Source organism: Danio aesculapii, chromosome 9 (assembly GCF_903798145.1).
Source record: "Danio aesculapii chromosome 9, fDanAes4.1, whole genome shotgun sequence".
In the NCBI taxonomy this organism is placed as follows: Eukaryota; Metazoa; Chordata; class Actinopteri; order Cypriniformes; family Danionidae; genus Danio; species Danio aesculapii.
The window spans coordinates 44060114-44082067 of NC_079443.1; the positions used below are offsets into that span (position 1 = coordinate 44060114).

At 37.1% G+C, this 21954-nt stretch overlaps 1 protein-coding gene across 1 annotated transcript in view; it reads right to left on the reverse strand.

Moving 5' to 3' along the window:
- ttn.1 (titin, tandem duplicate 1) overlaps positions 1-21557 on the reverse strand; it is a 141288-nt gene extending 119731 nt beyond the window's left edge. The window contains exons 1-37 of the mRNA XM_056465823.1: positions 21347-21557; positions 19369-19472; positions 18989-19192; positions 18616-18903; positions 18415-18503; positions 18126-18334; positions 17626-17872; positions 14227-14289; positions 13787-14045; positions 13624-13699; positions 13319-13537; positions 12741-12883; positions 12470-12657; positions 12152-12382; positions 11813-12051; positions 11524-11732; positions 11271-11435; positions 10996-11164; positions 9185-10887; positions 8817-9098; positions 8443-8709; positions 7999-8271; positions 7601-7864; positions 7249-7509; positions 6869-7129; positions 6522-6785; positions 6170-6430; positions 5831-6091; positions 5480-5740; positions 5262-5403; positions 3726-3894; positions 3408-3636; positions 2614-2898; positions 2396-2521; positions 2120-2308; positions 1128-1589; positions 345-839 (exon numbers count right to left, since the gene is read on the reverse strand). Coding sequence (XP_056321798.1) covers positions 345-839; positions 1128-1589; positions 2120-2308; positions 2396-2521; positions 2614-2898; positions 3408-3636; positions 3726-3894; positions 5262-5403; positions 5480-5740; positions 5831-6091; positions 6170-6430; positions 6522-6785; positions 6869-7129; positions 7249-7509; positions 7601-7864; positions 7999-8271; positions 8443-8709; positions 8817-9098; positions 9185-10887; positions 10996-11164; positions 11271-11435; positions 11524-11732; positions 11813-12051; positions 12152-12382; positions 12470-12657; positions 12741-12883; positions 13319-13537; positions 13624-13699; positions 13787-14045; positions 14227-14289; positions 17626-17872; positions 18126-18334; positions 18415-18503; positions 18616-18903; positions 18989-19192; positions 19369-19459 — 9544 coding nt within the window. The 5' untranslated portion in view covers positions 19460-19472; positions 21347-21557. The remainder of the gene's footprint in view (positions 1-344; positions 840-1127; positions 1590-2119; positions 2309-2395; positions 2522-2613; positions 2899-3407; positions 3637-3725; positions 3895-5261; positions 5404-5479; positions 5741-5830; positions 6092-6169; positions 6431-6521; positions 6786-6868; positions 7130-7248; positions 7510-7600; positions 7865-7998; positions 8272-8442; positions 8710-8816; positions 9099-9184; positions 10888-10995; positions 11165-11270; positions 11436-11523; positions 11733-11812; positions 12052-12151; positions 12383-12469; positions 12658-12740; positions 12884-13318; positions 13538-13623; positions 13700-13786; positions 14046-14226; positions 14290-17625; positions 17873-18125; positions 18335-18414; positions 18504-18615; positions 18904-18988; positions 19193-19368; positions 19473-21346) is intronic.
- Between the last annotated feature and the right edge of the window lie 397 nt (positions 21558-21954).

Sequence of the window (21954 nt, forward strand, 5' to 3'; positions counted from 1 at the left end):
GATAGCAAGGTTTCAAAAGTAGTATTTTGTGTATCTGCTGTCTTAATGTATAAAACTATATAAATAAAACCATTTTCTACTTCAAACATAATGAAAATAGACCACATCTATCTAGTAGGATACCCATGACAGGTGTACAGTACACTGCAGTCACTGTCAAATTCCATTAAAAACAACATTTACATGTTGTGATTTTCTTTCTTTTTTTGAAAGAGACAGAGATGACCCATTGCTTATTTTATGTCTCTTTCTTATTGTAAGAGTGGACATATAAGAGAAAAAAAGAAAAGTGTGCCCAGGGCTAACATACAAGGTGGTAAAGACCAAAGCATGCAAATGCCAACCTGTCTTCATTTTGAGATGAGTGCTGCATGTTTTGTCCCCTGCAGCATTGATAACTTTGCAAGAATTTGAGCCCCCTTGCTCAGTAACGACATTCTTAACATTTAAGCAGCACAAAGGCCCGTCATGTTTCAAGGAGTATGACCTTGGCTCTTCAACATTCAACTGGTTGTATAGCCATACAATGAATGGAGAGGGGGTTCCTTTTTTTACAAAATAAATAGAATCAATTTCCCTTTGTTTGGCAAGGAATTCTGGGGACAGTTTCACAAGGAACTCTGGCTGCATTGCATCATATTTGTCACGCTCCAACAAAGGTACAACATCAGGATTGTAATGATGGCTTATCTGCCACTTTGTTGTCAGGGCTCCAACATTCTGAAAGGACTCCACCTTTTCTTGGTCAGTGGCCTTTTTACTTGATTCATTTTCAGTTTTAGCAGATTTACTGATAGAATCGGAGGGTACAGGGGTTTCTTTGGGGTTCGCTTCTTTAGCTGAGTGAGAATAAAGTTAGGGAAATTTATTAGGGATTATTCAGTAATTCAGCAAGATATTTTAGCATTGATAAGAACAAAAAGTTAGTAAGATGGAGGATGATGTTAGGCCAGCCTTGTGAAGGATTAAACTATTTAAAGTATTAAAATCGATTACATGGGATATTACATTGTAAATTGAATTCAAATTAAAGTTGGTTATAACCACATGGAACATATTTTAGACAAAACACCAGCAGGAAGCAGATGGGATGAAATGAGCATCAAAGACATAAAATCTATAACCACCTTCCACTGTGAGCTGTGCAGATGTTCGGCTCTCGCCATTTCTATTTTTAACAGTACAGCAGTAACTTCCCTGGTCCCCATGATGGACATTGAGTATGACAAGAGAAATGAGCCCGGCCTGATGTGCATACTGCACCCTTTCAGTATTTGTGATTGTCCTTCCATTTTGATCCCATACAATTTCAGTAAATGGCTGTCCACTGAATGAACAGTTGAACTGAGCCACGTCACCCAGGCTGACAATGACATCGCTCATTTGCAGGGTCAAAACAGGGCTCGTCGAATATTCTTCCACAGAGGTCACTTGTTGGACCTCTATGCTTTTAACAGACGTTGAGGACATCATCACCGTAGAGACACTTTCAAAACTTTGCATAGTGGAAGAATGAGTCTCAGTCATGGTCTGGGAGGTGACCATCTCTGAATGAGTCGAAACACTAGCTACTGTGCTCACACTGTGATCTGAGCGATAAAAAGAATAACGTTAGACATTTATAATAGCCAAATTGTTCATTAAAGATTAAAAATAATTATTGTAGGTCAAAGGTAGTGAGAGATTTCACAGAGAAGTTCTCACAATCTGTAAGGATGATGGCACGCAAATGTGCTTTTTGAAATGTTGTTAATATATAAAAAAAACTATTTGATGGAAATTAGTTTGGTTATTATTGTTAGTTATCCCAATGTGGTGATGCAATTTTAACATTTGATCTATATTGTTTTTGAATGAACTACAATATCCTGATGCTTTTTGACATGCACAGTAAGTAATCATGGGATATGGACTTATGGATATGGAACTATATTATTATGAAATCCATAATCTAATGAGTTCCCTATTAAAAACAGTCCCGAGTTAATCCCCTGAAGAAAAACAATGACATTTAAAACCTGCATTATGCAATGGAGCATGCAAAAAACAAAGAAAAATGTTAGGTTGCTGAAGTCTTCAAGGAAAAAGAAGGTCAAGAACCTAAAATGTTGCCACATACCATTGACCGTCAAAACTGCAGAGCAGGAGACCATTCCTCCAGAGTTGCGTGCAACACATGTGTATTCACCAGCATCTGCAACATATGCTCTGGAGATATCGAGCTGGCAGGTATCACCAAACTGAGTCATTTGCAAGTTGTCAGACATCACAATTTCCTTATCTCTGCGATACCAGGTAACTTTCAAATCTGCAAGAAAACAAATGAATGCTTGTTAACTTCACAAAACAATCATATGCATCATATCCATATTTTATCCATGGGATTGCGCCTTACCATCTCCGGAAACACGGCACTGGAATCGGGCTGATTCTCCCTCTTCAACAGAGGTATCTTGCAGTGAGGTAATGATTACAGGTGCAGACACTGGAGCCACTGTGTCTGGAGAAACCACTTCTGAAACTGTTTGTGAACATTTGCATTAAAACACTGGTAATACAAAAACATTTTAACCAGTCCTTAATACATAAATGTCTAAAAGAAAATAAGCTTACCTTCCACATTAAGCGAAGCAGAGCTTGTGGCAACTCCATAGTCATTCTTAGCTTCACAGTTATACTGAGCTGCATCTTCTGGGAAAACTTCGATAAGCAGCAATGTGTGTTCATTTCCCTCCCTCTGGAACTTACACTTAAATCCAGAGGACAGGGCCTGAGAGTTCTTATACCAGGACACTTGAGGCTGAGGAATTCCAGTCACCTCCACAGAGAAGCGTGCAGGTTTGCCAGCCTCAAAAGACAGGGGCTGCATGTGCCTGATGATCTGAGGAGGCTCAGGGACTGGGTTAAATAAAAACATATATTAAAAAATACTTCATAACTGAACTATAGGGAACGTAAATAATACACTGCTGTGATATTGTGGTATAATGTCAATGGAATAAACTGGTCTGCCTTGTGCAGAGTTAAAGAAATGTATCCAGATCAAGTATTGTATACATTACTATTTACAGGTCAGGATGTATTAAATAGATCAGAAGTGACATTAAAGAGATTCTTATAAAAGGTCTATTCAAAATGTACGCATTTAATTTGCAGAACTTTCTATTTAACATTTGATTAATGTGGTTTCAACCAAAAAAGTTGCATTTTTTATATTAAGAAATTATTTTATATCTATGTATTTATTTTACTGTCTTTCTGATCAAGTAGCCTTAGTAAGCAAAAGAGATTCTGTTTAAAAACAATTTTTAAGCGACGAATTTGAAATGCATTTCACATACGCATGTAAAAAAAATCCCCAATATATTGTGTCTATTAATACATAGGCATTTTAGATCTATACTTACTCTGGACATGCAGACTGACTGTGCTCCTGTTCTTTCCAGCAATGAAAGTGTATTCTCCAGCATCACTTCTGTATGTTTCTGTGATTGTTAAGCGATGTGTCTTTCTAACTGTCACATAGTTGAAGCGCTGATCAAAAGATTGAATTTCAACACCATTTTTCTGCCAGCGGCCTTCAATTTCATCTTCATTAACTTCAAATTCAAATGTAGCCCTCTGTTTTTCAACCACCTGGAAAGCACAAAAAGATAAAAGTTTTCTTACCATGGCACACATAAAGGTTTCAAACAGACAACTGTAAAAAGGCAAAGTGTAGTTACAGTGATGTCCTTCTCAGCAGGCTCAGAGATGTGGACATCCTTGCCCTCCACTACGAGGTTTGCCTTTGAAACACTTGCACCAGCAACCACAGAGTATTCACCAGCATCAGACATACGTACTGTCTGGATCATCAAACGTTGCAGGAATTTGTCGGTGGTGGCTCTAAACCTAAAACAATGAGGTCAAGTTTTTTAGAACTGCAAAAAATATTGTTTCACAGTAATAATATTTAAACACTCATAAAACAAGATATAAGTGTATAAAGTTAATGAGATTTTAAGGGTTTTATTATTAGTAGTAGTATTCCCAGTACTGGGTTGCGGCTGGAAGGGCATCCGCTGCATAAAACATACAGTGCTCAGCATAATTGAGTCCACCACATTTTGAAAATGAATATTTATATCCATTTCTCAGTGAATATAAGCAATGAATTTCGATGCCTTTAAACAAATCACATTCATTAAACAGATATATTTATTAAAATAATATTTTAGTCACTAAACATATTTAGAAATTTAAGCAAAATATCGCAAAAAAAAATTACAATCTACAAAATTTCCACAAAATTTTTCTATTATTTTGGTTCTCTAGATTTTTCCTCTTTTTCAAATTTGTATTTAATATTTTTCTGTAACATAAATTTGGGTGTACTAGTTTTTGGACCGTTATCGTAACTTGTTTTGTTAGATAAGCTCCAGATTTGGCTTCAGTGCTGACTAATCTAATGTATATGCACAAATATAATATTGTATAGCTTCCCATTACTAAAATGAATTTAAAAGATAGATTTGTGAAGGCTGTTCTTACAGTTGAAGTCAGAATTAGTAGCCCCCCTTTGAATTTTTTTTCTTTTTTAAATATTTCCTAAATGATGTTTAACAGAGCAAGGAAATTTTCACAGTATGTCTGATATTGTTTTGTCTTCTGGAGCCTAATTACCCTAACCTGCCTAGTTAACCTAATTAACCTAGTTAAGCCTTTAAATGTCACTTTAAGCTGTATAGAAGTGTCTAAAAAAATATATAGTAAAATATTATTTACATTCATCATTGCAAATATAAAAGAAATCAGTTATTAGAAATGAGTTATTAAAACTATTATGTTTAGAAATGTGTTGAAAAAAATCTTCTCTCCGTTAAACAGAAATTCTTAGAAAAAAATAAACAGGGGGGTTAATAATTCAGGGGGCTAACACTTCAACTGTATATATGCTGAGCACTGTATGCTGGAATAGTTGGTGGTTCATTCTGCTGACCCCAGATAAGCTGAAGGAAAATGAATGAATGAATAAATTATTATTAATTGCTTTTGCTTTATAATAATATTTCACCCACCCTACATTTTTCAAACCATTGTGAGTTTCCTTCTATATAACACAAAAAAAGATACTTTGAAAAATGTGTTGGGTTGCAGGATAAGTTGGCTATATAAGTTGGTTCATTCCGCTGTGGCAACCCATGATTAATAAAGGGACTAAGAAAATTAATCAATGTTTGAATTTAGAAATGACACTAAACACTAAAATAAAAAGCTACCTTTCAGACAACTCGAGTTCTTGCCCATCCTTCATCCACATCACAGGCACATTGGGTTCAGAAAGCTCACATTCAAATGTAGCCTTCTTCTTCTCAGTAACCTTAATATCTTTAATGTGCTTGGTGAATTCAATCACACGAGCTGCAGAAAGCACAGGATTTTGTTAGCCAGTCTATTAGGTCACAATGAGCCAGATGTGAATATGAAATAAACTAACCATCAACAAAGAGTTTTGCAGATGTTTCAGCAGATCCAGCCACAAATTTGTACTCTCCAACATCCCCAAAGTGTACATTTCGGATAGTGAGAGAGTGAGTGAATTGTTTGGTGCGAGTTTGGCATCTGTCACTAGATCGGATTTCTACTCCATTTTTCAGCCATTTGTAGGTGATGCCTTCATAGTTGACATTTAGCTCAAATGAAATGGTGTCTTTTTCTTTAGCATTGAGGTCTTGAAGCATGGATGTGATCAGAATTGCTGAAAATATTTGAAAATGCATTCATGAGTATGCTGTCAATTGTAAAGTTTTTTAATATTTACAGAATATGTACTCAGAATATTACTTACGTTTTATGGTCAGAGTAGCAGAAACTTTGTCATTTCCACATATAAATGTGTATTCTGAAACATCCTCCTGGCTGGCGTTCATGACTTTCAGCTGATGAATTTTGCCCTGCACCACAATTCCAAACTTCTCGCTCATCTCAATCTCAACTCCATTTTTCAGCCAGGCAGATGGAACATTGAAATGTGAAACTTCACACTCAAATGTGGCCACATGGGTCTCTGGAACCTCAATGTTCTTCAGAGGTCTGGTGACTCTCAGATCTGAATGCGAGAAAGATTACTTTGCTTTAGAATGTCAAATTTAAGTCACCACTACTTAAAAAAGTTGCTTATACTTACGTTCAACTTGAAGATGTGCACTGCACTGCAGGTGACCGATCACAGCAATGTATTCACCTGCCAAGTCACTTTCAACACTCTGAATAATAAGTTTGTGGGCTTTCCGCTCAGACAGTATTTTAATATTTGAACTTGTTGTGAGCTCCTGATTGTTTAACATCCATTTAACTGGAATGTCATCGTGGGACAAACTGAGCTCAAATGAGGCAGTGGCACCCAGCAGAGAAGTCACATCCTTTGGTTTCTTCACAATTTTGATAGCTACAAAAAAGGTTAGAGAGTATTGATTTGCATACAATAACAGGAAACAGAATTATGTAACTATATATTTGACACATAAATAAAAACATACTTTCAACATTCAGTCTGGCATTAGCAGAGAGTTTTCCAAGTTTAAACCCATAAACTGATTCATCTTGAGTGTTACAGTTCTTGATCTTCAAGGTGTGAACCATGCCATTGATTGTTATATCAAATTTATCACTTGGATGAATCTCAACACCATTCTTGATCCATTGGGATCCTTTCACATCTGAATGGGTGAGTTCAATACTGAATACTGCCTCCTGGGTCTCAGTCACAGTTTGGTTCTTCATTGTCTTCCTGATTTTCACAGCTTGAAAACAAAATTACAAATTAATATCTATACTTCTAATAAGTGAGGAATATAAATCTTTTTGCAAGGAGCAAACAGTTTACCTTCAACCTTCAGGTTGCCAGATGTCTTGGAATTTGCCACCTGATAGGTGTATTCCCCAACATCCTGTGGCCTGGTGATGACAATGACAAGCTGTCTGACAGCACCATTATTTTCACTTAGTACATTATCGCTGAAGTCAACAGGATTGCCATCTTTGAGCCATTTGCCTTCTGTTGTAGGATTAGCAACTTCACATTCCAGAACAGAAGTCTGGGATTCGGCTACTGTCACATCATGAAGTGGCCTGTTTATAGCACCACCTAGTGGAGCAAAGAAAATCCAATATAAAAACTCCAATCTGTGACATGATTCCCATATTATGAGTGGAGAAACAGAAAGTACTTTGGTGTTAAAAAAGGAAGTTTGAATGCCTGCTTACCTGATACAATCAACCTTGCTCTGGATTCCTTTTCACCTGCCATAAAGATGTACTCCCCTTCTTCATCCTTCATGGCATTCAAAACAGAAAGACTATAGTGTGTACCTTTGCTCTCGATCTTGTATTTTGGGCCTGCTTTTAAAGCTTGACCCTTGAAGGTCCAGAGAGCGTCAATGCCAGGATGAGAAACCTCCACTTCAAAAGTCACATTCTGGGTCTCAGTGCAAACGCAGTCTTCCATGTGCTTTATGATAGCTACAGCTGTAAAACATAATTAACAATACAATAATTACCACCTATATTAAAACCATTTATAAAGTAAGCAAATGCAACTATTTTAAATGATACTCACGCTCGACAGAAAGTTTACACGTTGAGTCTACTTTTCCAGCAATCAGTTTATACTGTCCTTCATCTGATGCATAAGTCCGATTAATGGCCAGTCTCTGTTTGGATCCTTTGACAACCATTTGGACTCTATCACTAGCTGTCACCAGCTTGTCATTTTGGAACCATTTTATTGAAGTGATATCAGTTGCAGAGATTTTAGCCTCAAGGACAGCTTTCGTCCCTTCCACAGTAGATACATCTTTTAATGGTGTCAAGAAGCCAATAGCTGTGTATGAAACAAAGTGATTAGTAAACCAGTCACTGTCCTAACAGTGTAGCATGTACTTTAAAAATGTAACAATTCAAAATAAACTTTGAGAATCAATTGAATACTCATTTATAGACAAAAAGATGGCTTACTCTGAACTATCAGTTTTCCGTTTGTAGAAATGTCCTGAGCAGGAACAACAAATGAGTACATTCCTCCATCATCCTTACTAGCATCCTCAATGAGAAGCTTATGGGTAACTTTGTCAATGACCATGTGAATCTTATTGGAAGCAGAGATTGCCTGACCATTCTTCATCCATGAGCCCTCAACATTTTCCTGAGAGAATCGCACCTCAAGTTGTGCAATATCACCCTCACAGATTGTCAGGTCGGAAAGACCTTGCAGCAGAGTCACAGGACGCACTAGAGTGATAGAAAAACTTTTAAATAATATTTAAATGATCTTAGTAGATAAAACAATTTGCTTTGATTATTCAATGGTGTTATACTTTCTCTGGCAGTCATTAGGAATAAAACAGAACAAAACATTGTCAACAGCCAGAGCTTAGCAAAAATCCGTGGCCTCATACTCACATTTCATCTTCAGTGATGCGCTTGTCTTAAGATCTCCTGTTTTGAAGGTGTACTTTCCTTGGTCTTCCTTTTTGACATCTTTCACAGAAAGACTATGACGACCACGACGTGCAGACACAACGTATTTGAGGCTAGGAGTGATTTCTTTGTTCTCAAAATACCAGGTGCCTTCAGCATCCTCACGGGACAATACACACTCAAACTCTCCAGAGTATGTCTCGGGTACTTCTGTATTCTCAAGATTCTTTACTATTTCAAGGGGTGCACCTGTATAAAACATCAAATTGCACATTTGACTAAATAATTTTGTATGGGTCTCTTTAACATAGATAACCAAGAAGATAAAACTATAGTACTTTATGTGTTGTACAAACCTTCAACATAGAGTGAGGCACTGGTTCTTATTTGGTCATCATCAACAACCACACAACTGTATTCTGCTTCGTCATTCATAGTAATAATCAGCACTGACAGGAAGTGCACCTTTCGGTCAGAATGCATTCTGTATTTGTCACCAGAGAAAATCTCTGCATTGTTCTTCATCCATTTGACCTTGACAAATGGTTCGTTTGTCTCACACTCAAAAGTCACCATGGTGTCCTTCTCTTTAGCTCCCTGATCTTCTAAAAGTTGTGTGAATGTAACAACTTGTTTGCCTAAAAAAAGAAAAAAGTATAAAGACTGTAATCCATTTGGGACACAAATACTATACAAACAACAACAAGTAGGAAAAAGCTTTTACCTTGAACCAGCAAGAAAGCATGGCTTGAGGTCTCTCCAGCAATGTTCATGGCTTTGACCATTACACTTGCCGAATCCTCAGCTAACACATTTTTGATCACTAATTCACAGACATGGTCCTCTGGCCAATACCAGTAAACCCGGTCTGACTTCTCCAGTAGGATCCCATTCTTGAACCATTGACATTCAGGATCTGGTTTACCAGTGACTCTACAACGGAAGTGTACTTCATCTCCAAGACCAACTGTCTGGCTCTGGATCCGTTCAAGGATCTTTGGAGCTTCCATGCTTGGAGAGAGCACAATTTTCTCTGGTTTGGGTTTGGAAATAGTGAGTTTAGCCTCCTCCTCTTTCTTCTTCTCAGCTTCAGGGCCAAGTTCTTTGGTGTGATGGAGAAGTTTTTCTTTTCTCTTCTTCAGCATACCCTCATAAGACTCATCCTTCTTACGGGACTTCAGCTCCACAGCAGTAATTGCTTCATAGTAGCCCTCTTGGGTCCTACGCTTAAATTTGCTTCTTAGTTCCTCTGTTTCTTCTGTTAATTTCTCATGAATCACTCTCTCAGTTTTCTTCAGCTTAACCACTTCTTTGGGTTCTTTAGAGGTATCAGATGATTTCTCAGCTTTGACAACCTCAAATGAAACTCTACCATGCTCTTGTGATGGTGCAGGAGCAGGAGCCTTAAACTCAGGAGCACGGCGCAGGATTGATCTGAAGTCCTCCTTCTGCTGGATCTCAAATTTCACAACATGCTCAGTAACACCTTCAGGGTTTTCAGCAGAAACTTTGACGTCTCCTGAATCATAAGACTTGGTGTCTACAATTTCCAAGTAGTGAATACCATCAAATTGAAGCCTAAATCTTTTACTTTTGCGGATAAGCAGTCCATTGAGGTACCAGTTGACTTTTGGAGTAGGGTATCCAGTCACCCTACAGCGGAATTTAGCCGTCTCCCCCTCCATAACTCTTACTGGTTCTGGAAGTAGCACAATTTCTGGTTTAGTCTTCTCAAGGTTATCATCTCCAGTAACTCCAGATGGACCACCCTCATGAGCAATACGCTCTATTTCATCTATTCTTTGCCCTCGCCTTCCCTCTGGCAACTGAGTTTCCTCAACAAGGCTTTTCTCATCTTTAACAATTAGTGTAGCAGAGGTCTGGTCAACTCCAAACTTATTGGTGGCTCTGCAAGTAATGACACCACTATCTCTGGAATAAGCAGCTTCATAATCAAGACTGCAATAGCCAAACTCATTGACCATGCGTAGCCTGTTAGCAGCTGCCAATGGCTTGCCATCATGCAGCCACTCAACAATCATGGTCGGGTCACCAATAGGTGTCAATCTGCACTCAAAGTGTGCAGGCCCAAATCGCTTCAGCCTGACTGATGTAAGCTTCTTTTTAAAGTGAGGCTTCTGTTGCTTCTCTTTATCATAGAGGTCACCGTCTTCCCACTGTTCCTGACCATAGCGAAGATGCAGTGGTTCTAATTCTGGTGCAGCAATTTCTTTAGCCTTGTAGGTTCCTTTTGGAATGACAAGCTTTTTCTCGGGCTGAGGCTTTACTGCATCCACCTCAACATTAACTCTGCATCGTGTGGTGTCTCTGCCAGCTTTGTTGATAGCAGTAGCAGTGTACCATGCACTGTCAGAACCTGTACTTGATGGTATCTTGAATTGAGCTTCTCCTTTACCACCCTCAATCCTAATGAATAAATAGATTTAGTTAGCGAATACTGTTTGTTTTTCTTATCATCATTTCTGAGAGAAATATTAATCATAGATTGGTTTATTTTCATGACTGAAAACATACCTAATATGTGGATGTTTATGTGGGGAGATGATATCACTATTCTTCAACCAAACAATGTCAGGAAGAGGATTGCCAATAGCTTTAACAGCTAGCTCAACCAAGGTACCTTCTTTAACGCTGATGTTTCTTAGCTTCTCAACAAACTGTGGTCTCACCAAGTTTTCCTTGGCTGAAATTTTCAACAATGTAAGGTAGAAAATTTAATAAGGATTATTTCATCACATTTTCCTGAAGTGACTGTCACACAAAACTTTATTCTTCAAATTAAACAATACCTTCAACAGTGAGAGTCATAGAAACAGTTGTCTTTCCAGCTCTGTTCTGAGCAACAACTGTCCACTCTCCAGAGTCCAGAGGCATGGCAGGAACCACAATCATTGACTGAGTTCCATCCTCCTTTACCACAATCTTGTGAGTGTAGTCATTGACCACTTGTTGTCCTGAAATGAAAAAATAGATATAGTTGCCATCATATTGCAATAAAATTGTAATGCCGCTTAAAAGAAGAGTTTTTTGCAAATCACTAACCATTGTGGAACCAGTAAGTTTCTGGCATGGGTCTTCCAACTACTTTCAGATCAAATCTTGCTGTCTGTCCCTCAGAGCACTTAAAGGATGAGGGCTTCTGTACGAACACTGGTTTGTAGAGTCTTTCAAGCTGGGCCTCATCTGTCTCATCAAGCCTACGAGATGGAGAACGGCCAGGAGAACGACTTGTGGAGCGTGGTGATGTGGACCTGAGAAGTGCAACAGAATACAATTTGCTGTGGCAGTATTGCAATCTAATACTAATACCTAATGTTTTTTCAGAACCTACCTGATTCTTTGAACTGCCCCTGGCTGAGAAAGCTGTGTTTGTGCTACACCAGCTGGCTCCACATACAGCTTTCCAGAGCTGACAGCATTACCCTTTATGTTACTAATCAAAGCAGTATAGACAGCCTCATCTTCTGCTAGCACAGTAGGAAGGCGCAGACTGGCTCTACCATCCCGCAGAACCTCCATCTGATAGCGGCCTCCATGTATGATGCGCTTGCCATCTTTGTACCACACAATCTATGGTTCAAATAATAAAATGATAGGTCAGGTCCACTAATTTGTTTGGGCAAGCACTGATGATTTTAATACATGTAAATATATCATCATTCAAGCTTACCTTAGGTAGAGGGGTTCCTGACATCCTACAATGGAACGTTGCACTCATTCCCTCCCTAAGTCTGTAACCTTTAACCGGAGTATTAAAGATGGGAGAAACAGCATCATGTTCAGAAACACTCATATCCAGCTGTTCCCCATCCTCAGTCACCAGCTCCTGATAGGTAATCTTGAGTAGGTGGAACTCAACTTCTTGGATGAATCTCTGCTCCAAGCTAGACATCTGGAACTCCTTTAGGAAATGCCATTGTAAGGCTCATATACTTCTTTTCAAATTAACATTTTATCATGAGGTTGAGCAGCTTAGTGATTATCATACCTGTTCTGAAATGAAAGACTGCATCATCTGGGTTTGTTGAGCCATTCTCCTCTGCATGAGCATTTGCTCTTTCTCGGTTACTGTTTCAAAAGCAGCAGGTACATCAGCAACTTTTGGCTCCTCTGCAATAGTAGGCACTTCTGTCTTGAAAGTATCTTCCTGTTTCTTCACATATTGGTCATATGACTCTAAAAAAATCAGAAATGAATACATAAAATAATATTTCTACCCTTCTAATGTGTCAAAATTTCGATCACCAAGAAAATACAACCTTCATCAAGCAGTATGGCTGAAGCAGAGGTTTCTCCAAGTGGGTTTCTAGCAAAAATGGTGTACTCTCCTGCATCATCAGCAAATGTCATGGAGATCTCAAGCTTGCATGCTCCTGTGTCCTTATTGTAGGCTACTCTGTACCTAGATGATACACAAGATTGATACAAAATCATATTAATATTTTTTATCAAAGCTCACAAGAAACTGAATTAAAGCTTGAAAACTTTGTAAACCGAATAGACACAAAATAGCACATAATGGCATTAGTTTATTATCCAATAAATGATAATTAGGTTAAAATCAAACAAAAAGTGCTAAGGGGCAGCTTAAATAATGTGTTGGTGCTCGAAAAAATGTGGAAAAAGCCTTTATTGACAAGGCTATTTGAGGAGAAGCCATGTCAATAAAGGTTTTTTATGTATTTTCCACATTTTTCAAGTGCCTTGGGCTGATTTTTACAGTTTATTATGATAATTAGATTATAGATCAAATATCGACTTGAGTTTAAAATGTGCTAAAATTGAATTACAAACAACTCAGATCAAAAATTGTATACATGTACTATATAAAATATACCTGTATCCAGTAGTAAGAGGAATTCCACTCTTCTTCCAGTAAATATGAGGCTTCGGGGTACCTCCAACCTGGCAATCAAATACTACACTATCTCCCTCCACAAGCTTCTGCACTGTGGGTTTCTTCACAAAGAATGGAGCAACACCAGCTCCAGCCTCCACAGGTTCAGAGACAGCACTTATTTCAGACATGGTCTCCTCTTTGGCTTCAATTGCAACCCTGTTTGTTAAACATCAAGACATAAGATTGCAAATTTCTATACTAATTATTAGAATACTACAATACTAAGAATTTTATCAACTCACTGTCTTTGCTGAGCAGACATTTCAATGTGCTCAGGGACATTAGAGAAATCTTCACGACTTTCAATTTCTTCTGAGACTGAAGATGAAAATAGGTATAAAAATGTATCTGTAATTGCAGAGATAGTTTTTTTTCCAAGCCAAATTATATTTCATGATTTTTTACCTTTGACAAGCAGGTAGCAGGAGGTGCTGATAGTTCCAGCCTCACTTGTAGCAGTGCAAGTGAAGCGGCCACTATCTTCAGCAAAGGCCTCACGAATCATCAAGCGGGCATAACTTTTTTCATAAGTGATCTGGAAGTCAATGGAGTTCTCGATTCTGTAATCTTCTCTGAACCACATAATGGCTGGAATAGGGTAACCTGAAATCTGGCATTCCAGAGCAACAGTTTCTCCCTCTGTGACAGTCACATTCTTCAAAGCCTGGACAAAGCAGAACAGAATTTCAAAATGCAAGGAAATTACTTGCAAGATGTCAGAGATATTACAAATAGTAAAAATATTACAAATAGAAAAATGAGCACGCCATAGTTTGTCCAAATCTTTAAAACAACACATTTTACAAGTAGTTAATATATGAGGAAAATAGTGTTAATTTACTCACAGCTACTATAGTTGGCGGCATCACTTGCTCTTTTGTGATGGATGGGATTGCTGCAGTCTCAAGCTGTATGGCAAAAGGAACAATCAGATGAAAAACAATAGACAAAAGGCAGAGGGCGATATTACATCTGGATTCATTCAGGGTGATTTCAGTTAAATAATAATAATAAATAATAATAAAAGCACTGTAAACAATGCAATGACCCCATAAATAAATCAGCACATTTTTGTAACAATCACAAATTATACTTTTATAACAAATTATCAATTCGTCTGCAATAAAAGTATAACATACAACATACAAATAATACAAGTGAAGTTAAATCCAAAGATAAAATTCACAGAATATTTAGTTAGTACACTAGTAAAACTGTTTCATGTCATGTAAACTGACTGACTTTTGGCACTGTTATATTATCGTTCTATTATAAGACCATCACATGACACAAGCTATGTCTAGAGCTCGGCATCTGTGCACATCCATCACAGTCAGCTTATAAACTCCCACTAAATCAGTATCACTTTTTGCTCAGACACTCAACTACATTTAACTACTGTTGGCTTCTCAACAAAACAAGATATTTTCAGTTGCTCCATATTATGACAAAATATTTTGTGCTACGGTTTTTTTAAACTATGCCTGATTAACTTAGAGAAATCCTTCGTCAAGTAGGTCTCCAGTCTACATATATACAGGGATTTGTATCTAAGCAAAAAAAAAGAACCCACTGTTGACATAAGCAATTTTGCACTTTTGATGCTAAACATTACAGTAGCAGCACTTGCAACTTTCTATTTTTTTTTCAAAAACTATATATTACATATACATATATATATATATATATATATATATATATATATATATATATATATATATATATATATATATATATATATATATATATATATATATATATATATACATAAATAAATATTTTCAAAAGCACATAGAAACAAAAAAGACATACACTACAAGTGTAAAAATTCACTGAATACAATCTTATTTACATTCGGATTTATGGTTGATAAAATGTTGCTATATAAAATTTTGTGAAGGGTTACATGTCAAATCTCAGCATGCTCCAGATATACAGTAGGTGACACTTTAATATGGCCATTACTGCCGCACCTTGTACGACCGCCGCTCTAAATGAGTAAGAACGTATTTTTTTTAGATATGTCCGCAGTTTGCCAGGGGGCACAAAGAGACGGGATGCAAACGGACAGAAATAGCCTATACATTAGGTGTAAATACTCCTCTACTTGTAAATAAAGATAAACAATAAAACAAAGCATTATAATTCCCTCATTAATCGTTAAAAAGACAACTAGGCTACATTATTTAAAAGCATTCATTATGACATTGATAGGATCAAACTTATGATTCCTCTTTATCATTCATTCATTTTCTTTTCGGCTTAGTCCCTTTATCAATCCGGGGTCGCCAAGCGGAATGAACCACAAATTTTCCAGCACATGTTTTACGCAGCGGATGCCCTTCCAGCTGCAACCCATCTCTGGGAAACTGATTCCTTTTTAATAATAAGATATTTTCTTTGAAATCTAAATGTATATTTTCCTGCCAATGTTGCTATTGAACACTTCGCCTGAACATGCTGCCAGCATCTGTGAAGCATTATTTAAATCCTCATTTTCCAAGGACCAGAACAAATCATCATCCTCACAGTTGGACGGGCGCAAACAAAAATATAATTCGTATAGTTTTCGAAGAAAAAAATATCTTTGAAACGAATTTCGCTTGCTATAAATTGTATCTTAATTCTAATGTATTTTTTGTTGGTCAGTTAACTATTAAATAAAAAATAATAACAAATAACCTTTGAGGTGAAGTGCTTCAAAACAAGTCTGCTATATGCTTCAGCACCAAAACACAAGTTGCCATAAGATTGTGTTAGTTTGTTAAATAAAATAATAATCTAGCCTGAATGAAATTTAAATGAAATATTCACAGTTTCAGAGAAGCCTATATTAACTGTTTTCACTGTTAAATACAAAATGGAATAAGCAGGACAGGCTTTTACAATGTATTAGATCAAACTCTGTTGGAAGGATGAGAGTAGTGGTGCCTGCAGCCATACGGCTGTACATATTGTGTGTACCTACCATGAGAGAGCATGAATTAATGCTGCTTTTTTATTTATTTATTTTTTACATAATTCAATTTGATTATTAAACAGTATACACTACGATATATTGACAAAGCAAGAAAGAATAAGAATAAATAAAGGCGTGCGTTTGTGTGTTTTAAAGTGTGTATGTACTTGAATGGTGGGAGATTGGTAAATATAAGCAGCACAATACATTTTTATAGGCTTGTTGTCTCAAGGAAAGTTTCAGTACTTCCATAACATACACCTCAATATCATGCCAATCACATACAGATGGAGGATTTTCCTTGAGCCATTCTTTGTAATGGCCTTTTTGCTAGTTGTTAGTAGTGTATTAAGACGATATGCATCATTTTTTGGCATTTTTGAAGAGTGCATTCCCAGTTTTAAAATTACATTCCAGATTCAATGCCATTATTGTATTCAACTCTTTACTCAAATCTTAAATTTACTCAAATAGGTTTGTATAATATTACAATCCCAAAATATGTGGAAGTATTTTATTTTAGACGACATAAAGAATCTGATTACGTTTTTTCCAAATAAAAAATCTGTGTTCCCCAAATAGTTAACCACTCCTCTTTTGTTATAATTATATTGGCTTCCTTTTCACATTTCAGTTTTATATACATTGTTGAGTTTTTCTTTGTTAATGTCGGACAGGAATAAATTCTTGATACTAGTTTCTTATTTAAGTATCTATAAATACCTGCACCACTGTTGTTTTTATGTCTTCTGAATCTCTTATGTTTTTATTGAAATAGTCTCTAACTTAAAGATAACAAAAAAAAGTCTTCACTTGCAACTTTCTGATGAAACAAAATGTCAAAGTGGTTGTTTAACAATCATAAATTTTTTCATATGGGAAAAATATTAACATGCATACAACCAACTAAAACTATAAAAGCGAAAGATAGGTACACAAAATTACAAAAAATACACTACAATAGACAGACGCGTGAAAACAAGTGTGAAAACAAACATTCCTGCCCTCATTGCCTCTAACATGCTTTACTTTGCACTTTAGGTAACAAAAGCGTAATGTATGTGTGTGCGGTCTCCGTTCAGTATGGCTCTTTTATGATATGATACATTTAACATATATCATATCATTTAACATATGATATGATCTGAAACTTATGTAAAAAGTACTACATTTGATTATTCATTAACGTTAAAATGTAAGTAATTATTATTTTTTGGAAAATTATCACAAAGACAAAATGCAACTTTCCATCCACTAGAGGTCATAGTAGCAAAAATAGACCTACTTCTTTGACTCCGTTGGATTGTTGCTGCAAATGACCTTCCCACTGCTGTTCCTTGTGAACAAATGTAGAGGAGGACTGGACATAAGAGGTCTCAGTAGCCATGCTGGTATAGCTGGACTCTCCAACATAACCCTCCTGCTTCCATGGAGGAGGAACTTCTGCACCCTGGGCTGCTTGTTTGTATGTAGCCACTGGAGACTTCACTGGTCTGATAGGAGACACAGACAGTCTTGAAGGTGAAGCAGGCCTAAATATAAACAACAGAAAAATAAATGGGGGCAATCCTACATAGAAAATATGTTTTATAATTTTTAAAGTTAGTATAACACCGGATCCTCGAAAAAGAGGTTCATTACATCCTCTTTGTACTTATACTTACAATAAGATATTATTTTCCATTATCAATAATCCTTTTTTTTGCAAAATGTGCACTTGTGCAAGCCTTAGTACCTAAATGTATCAACTAATAATTCGTATTCACACTGAAAAATATACTTCACCTGTGAGGTGTGTGAACAGGAGCTTTAACAGGCCTCACAGGAGAGGGTGACTGATGACGTGGAGCTGTGACCTTTGACACTCCTATTGGAGGAGTTGGGGACTTGGAGGTCGGCTTTGGAGGTACACGAGGTGGAGCCTTATGAGCCAAATCACCATCCTCTATCAGCATTTCCATTGTGGTTGTGGACTCAAAGGAGGCCTCCACTCTCTGTAAAGAACACAATAAACTAAGTACCCATGGTCTTTAGCCGTCAGTTTCAAGTGTAATTCTGTATAGATGTTAACTACCTTTTCAACCCTAGCCTGGCGAGTCTGTGAAATCTGAGAAGTTGAAACAAAAGTCTTAGTCTTCTTTGCAGGCACTGCAACCTCCTCACCTGAAATGAAAAGAAAGCAACTATAAACATATGATATGCAATATGCTTATTTATTTTATGAACTATTATAAAATGACAAGTGAAATAGTTTCCTTTGGAAATCAAATCAAACCTTGAACCAGAAGTTCAGCGTTAGAGGTAGTGCGTCCGCTGCTGTTAGAAGCACTGACAGAATAGGTTCCAGAATCCTCTGGGAAGGCCTCGGCAATCAACAAACTGTAAAGGTCTCCATCTTGAACAATCTGAAAGTCAGCAGAGCTCTGAATCTCGGCTCCCTCTCTGTAGAACTTCACCACAGGTGTAGGGATTCCTGTAACTCGAACATCCAGTCTCACTTGGCTCCCTTGTGTAACAGTTACACTCTGAAGTCTCTGAATGAAGTTTGGTGGAGCAGTTTCCGCTGTGAGGTAAGCAAAGAAATAGTGTTTGCTTGATAGAAACTGGCAGAAAAGTACACAGATGTACTTTATAAAATGGCTGCTTACCTGTAGCCAGCAGTTCAGCAGTGCTAGTGGCTTGTCCAGCACCATTGGTGGCTCTGACAGAAAATCTTCCACTGTGTGCGGCTGTCACGGCAGGGATCATCAGAACAGCGCGGCCATCGCTGAACGAGATCTGAGCGCCGGGCAGAGCGGCAGCAGTAAGAACCTGGCCATCACGAAACCAGCTCACCTCTGGAACTGGATTACCTGTTGAAAAACCAAATTTTAGATGTGTGTTTTATTGCTCAATGCTTACTCTTATATGCCCCATAAATCATCAATGTTCAAGTAGTCATTCACAAATGCCAAAACAGACATGTTTTAAAGGGCTAATCAAAGCAAAACCAATGTAAGTACATGTATTTGTTTTCTTTTGTCCTTACCACTAACTTGAGCCTCGAACGTTGCGGCACTACCCTCAAGTGCCACAACGCTCTGAAGCGGCTGTGTAAATGTTGGAGCTTGTGTTGACATGATAGAAGGCACCCTACAAAAGAAAAAAATCAAGTCGTGAATTTTACATTACAACCAGATTTTTTTAATGCCCACTGAATTGATTATAAATATAACAGCATTACTGGCTGTGTTTCTTGAAAACTAAGAGGGCTATTAAAAGAACTGAACTGACTAATCACTTGCACCCCCAACCCCCATCCGCACCTGGCCATCAGAAGCCTGTCATTTGTGAGAACTGCACGGCAAAGCTGTTGAGTGTCAGGTCAAGCACCCAATTGAATATGTTAGAAATGTGTGAACAGCAACTGTGAGGTGTAAGATAAGGCTGAATAAAACTCCTAAGCAACTTAACTTCAAAAGTCTTGATAAACTGTGTTTTGCTTTTAACATTAAAACCACTGGCAGAACAGGATGGAATGCGTTTTGCTGTTTACAGAAAGACAAAAGAAAATAAGACTTTTTAATCTGCTTTATAAGATCTTCATGTTTTTTTTTAAATATTTGACATATAACAGTGAAACTTAACACTGAAACTAAATCAAATAGTTTGCATAAATGATTCTATATAAGAATTAAGTCAATGTATTTTGATAAATTCACTATCACATTGATGTGTGATAAACTCTAAACTTGATACAGTGCATTTAAAATGGCTAATTACAAGAAAGTAACATTTAAAAGCTGAACACATTTAATATAGAACACAAGTAGTTTACAAATTGTTTTAAGTAAAAGTATTTGAAATTGAAGTTTACTATAAGAAAAACTTTGGATAAATTTCAAGTCACTGTGTTTGTCTGCTACACATTTTAATCTAAATGTGTGTATATATATATATATATATATATATATATATATATATATATATATATATATATATACACACACATATATAATACACGTATATACACACGTATAATTTGGTAATTTAAATTAAAGCCCTCTGCAACAAATATGTTGCATGCCAAATATATCTTTATCTAAAAAAATAATCAAAAAAAATGTTTGACCAACTTATGAAATCAACAAAATTATGCTAACTTACTTCAGGTCTTTTAAATGTTGTCAAGTATTTAACTAAATAAAATCCTTAAACATAAATCCCTAATGGTCTTTATAAAATGTGATGTGAACAAAACATGAACATGAAACTGAACTGAACATAAATCATAAATAACAGCATTGCAAACAGATTCACATGTGCAAAACAAATTGTGTATATTTGTAATATAGTACATTTTACAACACCACAATTAATATTGTCTTTATTAAAAGGTTTAGCTCAGATAATAACCAATAAAACAGAAAGAAAAATCATCCCCATCATAAGCCATATAAAGAAACCAACAGGTGAGAACAGACACACATTGCCCACAGCATGATTTGCAATCCCAAGAGTCCAAGATTTTTAACCAATAAATTTCAAAAACAGACCAGAAATGCCCAAATAAATGCATTTCAGACTAAATGGCATCATGTTTGAAGGCTGATATTCAGTATGACAGAAATGGCAGTCTCCAAAAATAAGCTGTCCCTTGTTTGATTGACAGTCACCATGTGGCACATAGCTGGAGGTGCAACTGATATCTCTGCTGCCGATTCCCTTAAAAAGACATCATGGCCCTGCTGGGTCACCACTCTAATGCTATCACCGGCTATTCTTGGCTATTCTGAAATCATTGCACCATTTAATAACCTTGACAATATTTATGTTTTAAACAATTCTTGAAAAGCTACATAGAATGACTACTCTATCTCATCATACTCGTAAAACCACAATCACAAAGCACATTGCAAGAAACAGCACTTTTATTTTGCTTTAAAAAAGCGTGCAAGCATGTATCATCATAGCTTATAGAAAGACTTGCTTTAACTGCTGTGTTTTACAGAGGAAATGGCACTTACTTGTATCACAAGGTTGCCTACACTTGATGGGACTGTGCCCAGGTGTCTAGCGCCTCAGCAACAATCCTCTTATCCAAAATGTTTCCAGAAAATCCAAGGTGAGAACGGTTGGGCCTCGTTATAACCCAAAAAACAAAACTACACAGGGTCTACACCGTGTAGTTTTGCTTTTCCCTTGCAATCCCTACACCCGAGGCAAGGCTGGGAATGCTCCAACTGCTCAGAACTGCTAACATAGTTGTTTTAGTTTATATACCTCGAGCCTAGTCTGCATCATCACTTCCAAGCCACTCCCAATTGGTCTCCAGGCACAAAGCATCATGGGAAAGTGATGCATTTTATGCAACTTCACACCTGTTAGTCAGTGGTCCCCCTCTCTGAAGTTAATGCTAGCTTGATATGCCTTAGCCTTACTTTGGAGTTTGGTTTTCTACGGTTGGTTTGTGCTTACATTGTTCATGCAAGTAAATGGCAGTGCCCATGCCTCATTCAATGATATGCCATGCTGAAAACTCTTATGGCTGGCATTAACCTGTTGATGACCAAAAGGAGAGACTGGCTGTCCCTGTCACTCAAAGGAAGGGCAAGGCAACCCCCACTGTCAGGGA